The sequence below is a fragment of the Macaca fascicularis genome, chromosome 4 (genome assembly GCF_037993035.2).
Source record: "Macaca fascicularis isolate 582-1 chromosome 4, T2T-MFA8v1.1".
Lineage (NCBI taxonomy): Eukaryota > Metazoa > Chordata > Mammalia > Primates > Cercopithecidae > Macaca > Macaca fascicularis.
In genome coordinates this window covers 116832025-116844663 of record NC_088378.1, presented here as the reverse complement: position 1 = coordinate 116844663, position 12639 = coordinate 116832025, and the positions used below count along the sequence as shown (strand labels likewise).

At 36.1% G+C, this 12639-nt stretch overlaps 1 protein-coding gene across 3 annotated transcripts in view; it reads left to right on the top strand.

Annotated features, from left to right (window-relative positions):
• FAM83B (family with sequence similarity 83 member B) overlaps positions 1 to 12639 on the top strand; it is a 99216-nt gene that overhangs the window by 22556 nt on the left and 64021 nt on the right. For all 3 annotated transcript variants that reach the window (XM_045391072.2, XM_045391073.3, XM_005552702.4), the window contains exon 2: positions 2163 to 2666. In XM_045391072.2, coding sequence (XP_045247007.2) covers positions 2223 to 2666 — 444 coding nt within the window. In that variant the 5' untranslated portion in view covers positions 2163 to 2222. The remainder of the gene's footprint in view (positions 1 to 2162; positions 2667 to 12639) is intronic.

Sequence of the window (12639 nt, the reverse complement as noted above, 5' to 3'; positions counted from 1 at the left end):
TCTCTAATCATTAGATGCTAGTAGCCCTCCTCCTCACAAGTGATTCTATTTAAAAATGTCTCCAGAGGTTGTCACATGAGGGACAAATCTTCCATTTTGAGAACCACTGAACTTGATTGAAATGTGATTGGGAAAAAGATGACATATCCTAGAATGATTGAGAAATTTATGAAAGTCTCAGGATGTATCCCCATACATGTCAATAGATTAATTTTAATTAGGTAACAAAAGAAATTTTATTTCCCCATGCGATAGCTTTTATACTAGCAGACAAGATAGGTGTTCTTCCTTTTTCTCTTGGAGAAGAGAGTATTTTTGCAAAACTTCACCATAATACTATTTAGGGCAGGAAGACTGCCATCCCCAGAATTCAGATGCTGCCATCCCCAAAATTCGGATGCTGCATTGTGGAGCCTAGGATCCAGGTATAGTTCTAGTTGTCTGGGCTTGGATCAAATTATGACTCAAACTGAGGGCTTTCCAAAAGACAGAAGAGAACATGTTCTATTTTTATTCCTGTATCATATTTAATCTTTGGGCTTTCTGTACTGTTAGACTTTCTTTGTAAAACTTCTGAGCTCAGCGATGGGAACAGGATGGTCTCCACTAAAATGGTACCCTTTGTCTTCCATGCTTCTCAGTTCTATGTTAGTTGCTGGAGCTTTTCTGATCCTTGTTCCCCAGCAAAATTTATTGCTCTGTTGTCCATTCTTCAGGACTGCTCTGTATGATTAGCTTGTGACTCCTGTTCCATATTTTGAGCTAAGGAGTTATTCGATGGTAATGGTTCTCTGGGCTACCCTCCCAAATAAGATTTGAATTTTGGTAGGCCTGAGACTGAAAAGACTGAGTCAAGTGGAAAATATAAAATTTAAAATTAAGACAGGGTTACTGACAAATATATATCTCATCAAGTCAGCTTTTTAATGCTTGTAGCACATCATAAAGCTGTACCTTGAATCCACACAATGGAGATTATGACTTCAAAAGACTGGAAAGTCCATCATCTGATTGAGATAGCCCATTCCAGTATCTCACACAGTGTGGAGTAGTGACTGAATGACTGAATGAAGAGCATTCTGTGGGCATTATGAGAGATGGAATGTGAGCCTGGATAGGCAGATTTTGACTCCTAAGAGAAATTACTGAATTATCTTTCATGCCTTAAATTTCATCCTGTATACTCTGTCAAGTCACTGAATCGCAAGGCTCCTTCCTTCAGACCATCTCTGGAATACTCTGTCCACTTCCTCACTGGGGTTTTGAACACTGAAACACTTTCCTAACTACCTGTCTCTTCTCCAGTCCCCTGCTACTGCCAGAATTGTTTAAAACAGAAGTTTTGTTGAATCACAAAAATTTGTGTCCTTCCGTTCTTGGCTTTATCTTGTCTATTCAATTTTATCTCTTACTCCTAGTAAAAGGAACCTGTTTTCCAGCATGCCAGGTTTTTTTTCCTTTAAATTTTTTTCTTCCTTCATGATTAGTGAATGTACCAAACTCTCATATCTCTTCTGTGCTTTTGCTTATGTTTTTTTACTTGTATGGGATGGAAATATTTCTTCTTGCCACCTGATCACATTCTTACTCATTGCTCTGGGTCCAGCTGAAGCCCATCTCTTGCTCATGGCTGTTCATAACCCATTTTCTCCATATTGATCTCTCCTTGCTTTTATTCTTAAAGCACTGAATATAGGTGTTACTCATTTTGGCCCTTAGCAATGTATGGCTTTCTTCAAAGTGGTAACTAACGTTTTGTGTGTACAATTTGCCTCCTCAACTAATTAATAAATTCCTGAAAGACCAGTGTTTTGTACTTTTAACATTACATCTAGCATATTACTGTATGCATGACACGTACTCACTGGAGACATTAATGACTGGGTAGGCATTGATTGTTTTCTAATTCTCTTTTAATTTAAATTGAGATACTTTGGAAAGGGAAAATCCAATAGCAATCTGTAAGGGAAATTGTTTAGCTTATTTGTGATAGATGTGTGAATTGTGGTGCTGTTAATGTCATTTTGGATATGAAATATTTGTCATTTTGAACTTCTGGTAATGTAAATGTGTAAATGAAAAAATAATAGTTGATATGTATCATAAAACATTCTATTGCAGAATTTTAACTTGATCTTGATTTTCTTCTTTTCCAATACCAGATACTTCTCACCACTGCATGAATGGACATTTGAAAGTGCCATAGCCAAACACTTGCAAGCATGGAGACCTCATCAATGCTTTCCTCATTGAATGATGAGTGTAAATCTGATAACTACATTGAGCCTCACTACAAGGAATGGTATCGAGTAGCCATTGATATTCTGATTGAACATGGGTTAGAAGCGTACCAAGAATTTCTTGTCCAGGAACGAGTTTCAGACTTTCTTGCTGAGGAAGAAATTAATTATATTTTGAAAAATGTCCAGAAAGTTGCACAAAGCACAGTGCATGGTACTGATAATTCCTGTGATGATACCTCATCTTCAGGGACCTACTGGCCTGTTGAGTCTGATGTGGAAGCTCCAAATCTTGACTTAGGCTGGCCATATGTGATGCCTGGACTCTTAGGGGGCACCCATATAGATCTCCTTTTTCATCCACCAAGAGCACATCTACTTACAATAAAGGAAACTATTCGGAAGATGATAAAAGAAGCAAGAAAGGTAATAACATTTCTATTTTGAAATGAAAAATTTGAAACATAGAAAAGTACAGAGAGTAATAACACAAATATGTATGTTAACAAAAGAATCTCTATATGTATACGCCATGTCTTTTATTTTTAGGAAATGTACCCATGATACACAGGAAGGTTGTATTTCCTATATCTTGCATATTTCCAAGAAAGTGGCATTAGGTCTTTGATAAAGAAAGAGATTTCCTTTTCTTTCTAATGGATTGAAGAGCTCTCTTCTCTTCATTTCCAAGAAAGTGGCATTAGGTCTTTGCTAAAGAAAGAGATTTCCTTTCTTTCTAATGTACTGAGATCTCTTCTCCCAGAAGACTGAGGTATGTTGACTGGGAATAAGATGACTTGACACTCACAATTTTAAAACACTTAAATTTTTCTTCTTCTCTGAAAGGAAGTAGTTGGTGGATATGGTGGAATTTTCTGTGTTCTTAACAGGACTGAATGCCAATTCTTGCTCTGGATGTGGTTTATGCAGTTAAATAAACCATACATTTACTTATCTATTTTCCTGAGTTGTGTGGGAACAGTATAAAATCAACATAATAATGTAAAATTCTAAAGTAAGATTCTGAGATATTTAGCATTTTAAGGCTTTGGTGTTCTTTATCAAATATTTATATTGTCTTATACATCTCACAGATCTTATTTTAGAGCTTGGGTAAAACTGTAGAACTCTTTAATCAAGCAACAAAAGTTATTAAGAGTTTTCTATCTACTCAGCACCATGGTAGGCACTTTGGAGACTATAAAAAAATTTGCCAAGCTCAATCTAGAGTTTTAAAATGTATGGGCAAGGCCGGGCATGGTGGCTCACGCCTATAATCCGAGCACTTCGGGAGGCTGAGACGGGTGAATCACTTGAGGTCAGGAGTTTGAGGCCAACCTGGCCAACATAGTGAAACCCCATCTCTACAAAAACAAACAAACAAAAATAAACCAGATGTGGTGATGGGTGCTTGTAGTCCCAGTTACTCAGGAGGCTGAGACACAAGAATCACTTGAACCTGGGAGGTGGAGGTTGCAGTGAACCGAGACTGCACCACTGCACTCTAACCTGGGCTGTCAGAGTGATACCCTGTCTCACAAAAAAAAAAAAAAAAAAAAAAAAAAAAAAAAAAAAAAAAAAAAAAAAGGATAGGCAAAAAGTTATAGTTTTTAATTATAAAGTGTACATTTTTTAGTTATGACTATTTGATACAGAAATTTAGATCTAAAAAGGACCTTAGGAGCACACATGCGTGACATTGCTTTCTTCTATGCCAGTAAGCACAGAAATGCTTGCAAAAGCATGCTTTTATGAAGTACATCAATATAAGACCCTTGAATTCCTCAGTGACATGGCAGTTTGCAAGACAGGCAACTAAAAGGCTAACAATCACGTAGGGAGAAACAGTGTTCTGAAGCTAATGTCAAATGCAAGCTTTGCAAAAATGAGGTAATTTTTTCCCTAAACCTTTTTAGTTCGAATAACCTGTCTTTTTAGCTGTATTAACTCCTTTAGCAGTATTATATTAAATAAAGTACTAATCCATTCCAGTTGTTAAAAATTAGCTATAGAATCAGTCTCACTGTAAGTGACCAAACTTTTATTGAATAAATTGAACTGTCATTCAATTTTCTGAATTGAACCAAGAATTTTTTTTTTAACAGTACTATCTGAACAAATTATACAGCTGTATTTTGTAAGGCAACAGTACAAAATTTGAGGATATATATGAGTCTTTCTAATGGCAAAATCATAAATGTCAAGTATTAATGTTTGCTAATTTTATTTGGGGACATGATATGCTTTTGAAGCAAAGTGTTAACAGAAAATTGAAATCCATTTTTGAAAATACATCAGTGAAGATGAAGATTCTTATTGTGGTAATTTAGTAGTAATGCATTTATCATCCTGCATGATAGCTGGTTTCCTTTGGGACATTGCATTATTATGACACAAAATGTTAATTCAAGAGATACCATAAGTTTTTGGGCTAGCACTCACTGGGAACTGAACATCAGTCATGATCTTCTGATGTATTTTTCTTTCTAATGTGGCAGCTATGTATTCAATAAGCCTCTAAAAGTAATATCTTCTACCCGGTCACCGTCCATTGAGAACTCCCACTTGAATTAGCGAGCTGAAGAAATTGAAGTCCATACTGTAAAACAGTAATGTAATGTGTGCTTCTCTTTCATAAAATCAATGTGGCATAAAAATAAGAAAGAGAATTGTGTCTTTTTTCTACTTGTATAGCTATATCTAAGCTGAATTCAAAGTAAGAGAATTATTTGATCTTGTAAACTGAGTATACTGCCAATCAAATATAAATTATAACAGATGACTTCGATTTGATGAACATGGTGTGTGTGTGTGTGTGTTTGTTTGTTTGTTGTTTTGATTTTTTGTTTTTAACACAGAGACAAGGTTTCCCTGTGTTATCCAGGCTGGTCTCAAACTCCTGAACTCAAGTAATCCTCCCGCCTGAGGCTCCCGAAGTGCTGGGATTACAGGCATGAGCCACCACACCCAGCTGTTATTTTTTAAGGTGTTAGGGAATGTGCTAGTTTCTACCCAGATGCAATAAATATTGAAGTCTAACTGGCTATCTTTGCATGGAATATGTATTTCTCAATTATTGTGGAAGATTCTTCATATGTCACCATATCTACTTAAAGATTTTTGAAGGATTAAGTACTCTGGGGAAAAAAGTTATTGACCCCATTTTAAAGAAATTAAGATTATTTAGCTTATAACTGGACATTGTCCTGTGAAGAATTTTTAAAAGAACAAATATTTTGAAATAAAAGCTTACCAGAACACATTGCTTTTTAAAGATTAAATGTGGTTTTCATGACTATCATTTACTCAACAGATGTCTTGCTCTTATTATCTTTCAGAATCAATGGAAGCCTAATAGTCATTAGGATAAGCTTTCTGTTTTTGAATTTTTTTCAGAGGATAATTTGTCTTTATTGGTAACTCAATGAATTGTCATGGCATTGTAAAGGGATGACCTTTTTTTTCCATAAAGTGTTTGGATAATGTATATTTTAATGGTTAAAGTTTCTTTTTTTTTGCTTCCAAATATCTCAGGGAGAGTTTTTTGGTAATAAACGTTGTAAAACTCTACAGAGATAAGCCAAACCAGTAGGACTAGACACCAGCAAAACAGAACCCAGGAAAAGATCTCAGATAAAAACTTAAATCCATTTTCACTTTTGTGTTTGCAATTGAGATAAGGTACTTCTGAAAATAATGCCATTTTGTGGAAAAATCTTCAACTAATGAAAAGAATATAAGTTATCTGCTTAAAGGCCCAAACATTTGAAGTCTGATTATAAGCACCAAGTTTAGCTTCCAGTCTCTTGTGAAAGGAATTAAAAATGATTCTCAGTCTCAACTGTCTTTACTGGAAAGAGGTGAAACATTTTGTTTTTGTTTTTGAATTTCAGTAATTTATATGCTCTCATTTCTAGCTTAAGTTATATAGTTAAATGATCTCTTGATCATTTTTCTTTTATAAGCAGAATGTGATCTTTATAGTATTTCAAAAATCTATACTTTTTTACTTTTTAATTTTATTTTTGCTAATTGTCACTTAGAAATTGATTAGAGATTTTTGTTTGTTTTGTTTTCTTTCTTTCTTTTGTCTGTTTGCTTAGTTTGTTTGATAACTTTCCTTTGGGAAAATTCAATTGTCGATAATATCTTACTTGTGCCCTAAAGGGACATATTTTAATTTACTGGTTCTTTTTTTAAAACACTGTTTTTTACTTTGTGATTGACATAATTACATTTGGGTCAACTTCATGAAGTCTGATAGTGTCTACTCAGACTTTTCCCAGGTAATTATTTGTCTGTCAAGAAGTGTTCCCAAGATGATATATGCACATATTCCTAATTACTGTGAACTCCTCTTATGAAAACATCACCTCTAATTACTTAAAAAAGTCATCTTTCATTAAAGTATTTTTTTTTCCTAGCCACTCAGTGGTATGTATTTACAAAGTTATAACTTCTGAGAGTCTTGAATATCTGAATGTTTAGCCACAATGTTATTTGCATCTCTGTTTCCTAATTCTAGGCTAGCTTTTTTTGTGAGATGTGAATCTTACTCTTGCGAAATATGGAATCAAGACACATAAGCAAAAGTCTAGTGAGAATTAGGGCAGAGTAATTCCTAATGCGCTCTGTACCACATTACCTGAGTTCAGGGCTTGGTTCCTCACTGAGTCACTGCTCCTGGGTGTGTCTATTATGGCCTTAGGAGTTATTAGTAATACAGAGAAATATTAACCATCAGTTGACCCCGCAGATGCAAAGAGGAAGATGAACAGATGATGGGAAATCTTCTGGGAATAAGCTGATATTATAAAAGTAGAACTAGACTAGAGACTTTGTCACCAGGACTCTAACTAGTGTGGCATTAAACAAGTCGTTGTACCTCCTCAAGTATCTTCATTTATTTAGGGAAAGATGTGAAGCAAAAATGTTTTCATATTTTTAAAATCGGGTGTTCCTAACCAAATCTCTAATATTGTTTACCAACTTAAGATTATTTTGATATGTTATAGTTCTTGCTGAATTAGTTTGTGAAAGAAATGATTTTTATTCTCTGGTGATATGTTACTTCCATCTGCATCCCTTTGCAACCATGTCCTGCCCAGTTAAGTGATATTTATATGTTTATCTGTGCCTTCATTAGACTAGAATGATCTGTCCTGATGTTCCTAATTTTTATTAAGAATTTCCTCTCTACCCTATCCCTGTCCCAACTCTCACTGTGAATTTTGTGATTCTTTGAATTTGAGTCAAAATTGATTTCTTCTTGGAAATATATTTTGCTTAGTTAAATTTAGTGACGTTACTATCCTGGGACATTAAGTTGAACATTTCTTCTGTGAATAAAATGTATGACATGTTAATATATATTTATGTTTGAGTGTGTATGTGTGAGAGAGAGGGCATGAGGGGAGAAGGAGGGAGAGAGAGGGAAGAAGAGTTGGAGGGAAAGAGAGGGAAGAGGGAAGGTGGAAGAAAGGGAGAGAAAAGAAGGTGGGAAAGAGACAGGAAAGGAGGGAGGGAGAGAGAAAGAAAAAGAGATCTGGTTAAAATTGCACTGACTTCATCCTGCCAACTATTGCTGTGTCTGTATGGCAGTACTGTGCCTTTAACAAGCTCCTGGTGCTATACAGAGACAACACATTCCATGTCTATTTTATGGTGGTTGAAGCAAAAAATTAAAAAAGTATGAAAAGATGAAAATGAAATTGTTATATGAGAGTTCCAACTTGGTTGCACACCAAAGCCATCAGTAACTTAGGAATTTCAGATGTTTTACTCTGTTGTGTATTATCAGGTAAAGTCTAAGGATCATCAGTGACTTGTATTTTTAAGAGACTTTCATTTAAAAATTGACAACTGAGAAAAGACTTTGGCTTTAAAAAGAAAAAATACAGTTACTTATGGGTGTCAGTAAGTTTATCAGAGTCTTTGTGTTGCAAATACTAACCTATACCTCTATTAATAGTTGGAAAGAAATAATTTAAAATGCGAGTTATTTAGGAGTGCATATATATATATATATATATATATATATATATATATATATAATTTTTTTTTTTTTTTTTGAGACAAGAGTTTTGCTCTTTTGCCCAGGCTGGAGTAAAATATCGCGATCTTGGCTCACTGCAACCTCTGTCCCCCCAGGTTCAAGCGATTCTCCTGCCTCAGCCTCCCGAGTATCTGGGATTATAGGCACCCATCACCATGTCCGACTCATTTTTGTATTTTCAGTAGAGACAGGGTTTCGCCACGTTGGCCAGGCTGGTCTCCTGACCTCAGGTGATCCACCCGCCTCAGCCTCCCAAATTGCTCGAATTACAGGCATGAGCCACCGCACCCTGCCGGAGCACATATAATTTATCTGATTACGAGAAATGTTTTTGAGACTATTTTCTTTACTCAGCTATTACTTTTTAATACTTTTAAATTCTCTCTCTCTTTTTTAATGTAAAATAAGCTGTGAGAAACAATTTTTGTAAGGACTGCACATGGCGTGTTTAGTCCTCTGAGCTTTGAGGTAGTGTTACTGACTACAGTACAGAATGTAGTTCTATATATTTGGGGATCTCTGAAGTAGAATATTTATTTTTTGTGATTGTTTGTATTTACTCATTCTTTTCTTCTGTCTCTGGTTTAAAATAAAAACCAAACAGTTACTTATTGAAATATGTAATATTTTCTGATGATACACCTTTAGTAGTTTGTTGGAATGGCAAAGTTAATTGTCATCATAAAACCTTATCATAAAATACTGAGCGTTCCTAATGCCTAAACACCTAAATTCCAGAGGGGTAGAAATTAGCAGTTTTACACACTCAAGTGCCTTCAGGGCTAAGCCACAAAAATAACTCTGCAAAGGAGAAAGGGCAGGTGGTATTCAAATAGGGAATGAAAGGAACATGGAAGAAGAGATAACTTGACCCGACTTAAGGCATTCTTCAGGCATTTGTTATAGAGGTGATAAGCTTAGGACCTTAGGTACACATTGAGGCATCATATCAAAAGTTAAGTTTCATGAAAATAAGGGGATATTACTTTACTTGTCTGTCCTCTCAATGAGATGTAAAAAAGTCATGAAGGTTTGACATGGGAGCCTTTTTGAGGTGATGAGAGCTGACATTTTGACACACTGACATTTTGCATTTTAAGGATTCTGCCTGCTCTCTTATAGTTGCTGCAGATCCATTATGTGGCATACCTTTTTGTATCAATTATTGATATCTTTAACTAGTCACTCTTCAAATTATCTTGAAAAAATTGGGTGGCTTTTATCCTAAGGACTGGAACTCACATCTGATTTTGAGTAATGAATTTATATTATGTAATTTAGTAACAGTATCAGGTAACATGTATTGAGCACTGACATGTTAGGCTCTGCGCTAAGCACTCTGCATGCATTATCTTAAGTTGACCTTCATAGCAACCTTGTGAAATGTGTCCTTTTATCATCCACAGTTTTCTGATGAAAAATGCTGGGTTCATGTGGTAGGTTGGTCAGTGGTAATGACGCAGAATGAAACCAAAATGATCATAACCTGAAAGTGGTAATGATTACATGTTCCTAATCAGAGGTCTTTGAAGACCTGGTTGAGAGGGTCTAAGATTGAGATCAGTGGGTGTAGATGTGGAAGCGTTGATTTCTAAATGTGTCAGGTAAAAAGTATTGCGTGGTTGTTATTAGAAGTCAGAAGTAACTCACTTGGAGCTGACAAAAGTTTATGATAAGCAGATAAGGTGATAGTACCTAGAGTGCAGACCAGGCCAGGAGACACTGAAAGGAAATGCGTTTCTGAGTTCAAATATAAGGTAAATTTGAAGCAGGAAGAAAAGGAAAATCAGTTAGTGAAGTTGTCCTTTGGCCTCTGCTGGGTTCAGTTATGAGGGAAATCAGCAAGTCTTTGGCCAGCCTTATAGGTTAAAGGTATTGCAGGCCATTTATTCATTTAGCAATTATTTTTTAGTGCCAGTGATGTATCAGATACTATTCTAAGTTCTGAGAATACATAGGTGAATAAAGTACCAAAGAAACCCTGCCTGCCCTTGAATGAAGTTTACCTACAAATGGGAATAATCAACTAATAAATAAGGAGTGCTAGCAGGAAGAAGCAAAACACAAATATTTTTGAGTAAAGGGAGCTACTAGTGGTGGTGGAAGGTAGCTTGCAATTTTAAATAGGGTGCTTGGAGCAGGCCTTAACAAAGTGACATTTGAGCCAAGATTTGAGTAAAGAAGGAATAAGCCATGCATATATTTGTGGACAGAACACAGGAGACATAGGGGAAGCTTTCTTGTTTTTTAGAAGAAGAGCAGAAGCCAGTTATTGGACCTGACAGCAAAGAGGAGAGGAGTAGAAGATGAGTCAGAGAGGAAACATGGAGGGTAGATCTTGGGGATCCCACTGGCCATTTTAAGGAATGATTCCTGTAAGTTAGGAATCTACAGGACAATTGTGAGCAAAAGAGAGACATCAGTTTTAAACCGGCTATATTTTAACAGGATACTTCTGGCTGTAATATTGAAAATTGACTGTAGGGGACTAAGAATGAGCATATCAGATATTACTAAAATAATTCAGGTGTGGGATGATGGTATCTTAGATGGTCAGATGGTGGCAGCAATGGCTAGTTTTTAGGTATATTTTGAAGGTAGTGAAACATGGGATGTGAAATAGGTTGAACAATGCAAGAGGACTTCAACATTTTTTGCCTGAGCAGTTGGAGTGATGGCATTGTCATTTGAGGTTGATGTCAGAGGTCCCAAAGTTGTGAGCAGAAAGCACGCATAGAGAGTGAGTTAAGGAGACTTTTAAGTTACCACTTCACCATAGCCTTTGGATGGTTGATCCGTAACCCCAGCCACTGACATCTGGCGACACACATGGCTAAGTATCTCTAGATGAGGTTTCACATTGGAACCCAAATAGTGACTGACTTGGAGAATAGTCCTGACCCGGATGACCTAGTTGTAAGTAACTTGGATAAGATTCAGATGCAAAGGAGTAGGTAAATAGAGAGTATGAGATAAGAACATGACTGATTAGATGCTGTCCCAGGACCTAATAAAACAGGAGATTATCTACCTTGCTGGGAAGCAGAACCTCCCAACACATAGTCTTTTCAAACAAACTTTTACAGGCAATTATTTCGCAATTCCTTTTGCTGGGTCAAGTGAGTGGAAGACACAGGAGAAACTGGGAAGGGGTCACGTAGGAGGTCCCTTTTTTTAACAGGCTATTTGGATGGATAGTTTTGATAAGTAGGAGACGAATGGTGGAGAGCTGGGCATTTTCAGACAATGGGGGAGTGTAAGAGAAGTAGAGTAGGGTGGAAAAAAAGGAAGGCAGAGTTGTTGAGAGAGGTTGATTAAGGCCAAATTGTGAAAGTCCTTTGATCAAACCTTGTGAAAGTGAATAGTGGAAAGTCATGAGATGTTTTTTAGTGACAGTAATGTTGTTAAATCTGATTTTGGACATATTAATATTGCGTTTTGGTTAGTTAACACATAGAGAAGAATATAAGACAGGTTGTAACAGGCATTGGGATAATGGTCAGCAACAAGCTGAAGCTGATGTTCAATAGCAAACAAAATGTCTTTTCAAGGGGAAAATATATCTTCAATTTCCTACTAGAATAGAATGTAAATATAACTACTTAATTCTGTATCTTAAGGAAAGTGCCTTTTTTTTTGTTTTAAAGCTATTTTTAAGATGTCTTAATTATCTGATTTTAAGGTAATAAAATGTATTTCTGTACAAAAAAGTTTTAACTATCTACATACGGTTTAAGTCTACATATGCTTATTGAGTCCCAGCTATGTGCAAGGCACTCTGCTAATTCATATGGATGGGGGGAATAACCCACTTCAAGTGATTTAAAGTCTGATATTTGAGGGATATGGTAAAAGATTCATTGGAAATATATAGGTAAAATCATGTGTGTTTATGGGCATTACCCGAATGAGCTATGTATTATATAGGGTCTGGATTTTTTCCCACCTGTTTACTCTTTAAGTATCAGGATTATACAGACAATTATTGAAATTTTAAAGTAGCAAAAATATGATACAGATAAAATACCTCCAAAATATTTATTAGCAAATGTGTTTCACTAGTGCAACAAATGTATATATGGAACGTGTCTTTTTTTTTTTTTTTTCTGAGAAGGAGTCTCGCTTTGTTGCCCAGCCTGGAGTGCAGTGGCATGATCTCAGCTCACTGCAACCTCTGCCTCCCAGGTTCAAGCAATTTTCCTGCCTCAACCTCCTGAGAAGCTGGGATTACAGGCGCGTGCCACCATACCTTGCTAATTTTTGTATTTTTAGTAGAGATGGGGTTTCACCATGTTGGTCAGGCTGGTCTCAAACTCCTGACCTCATGATCCGTCCGCCTCGGCC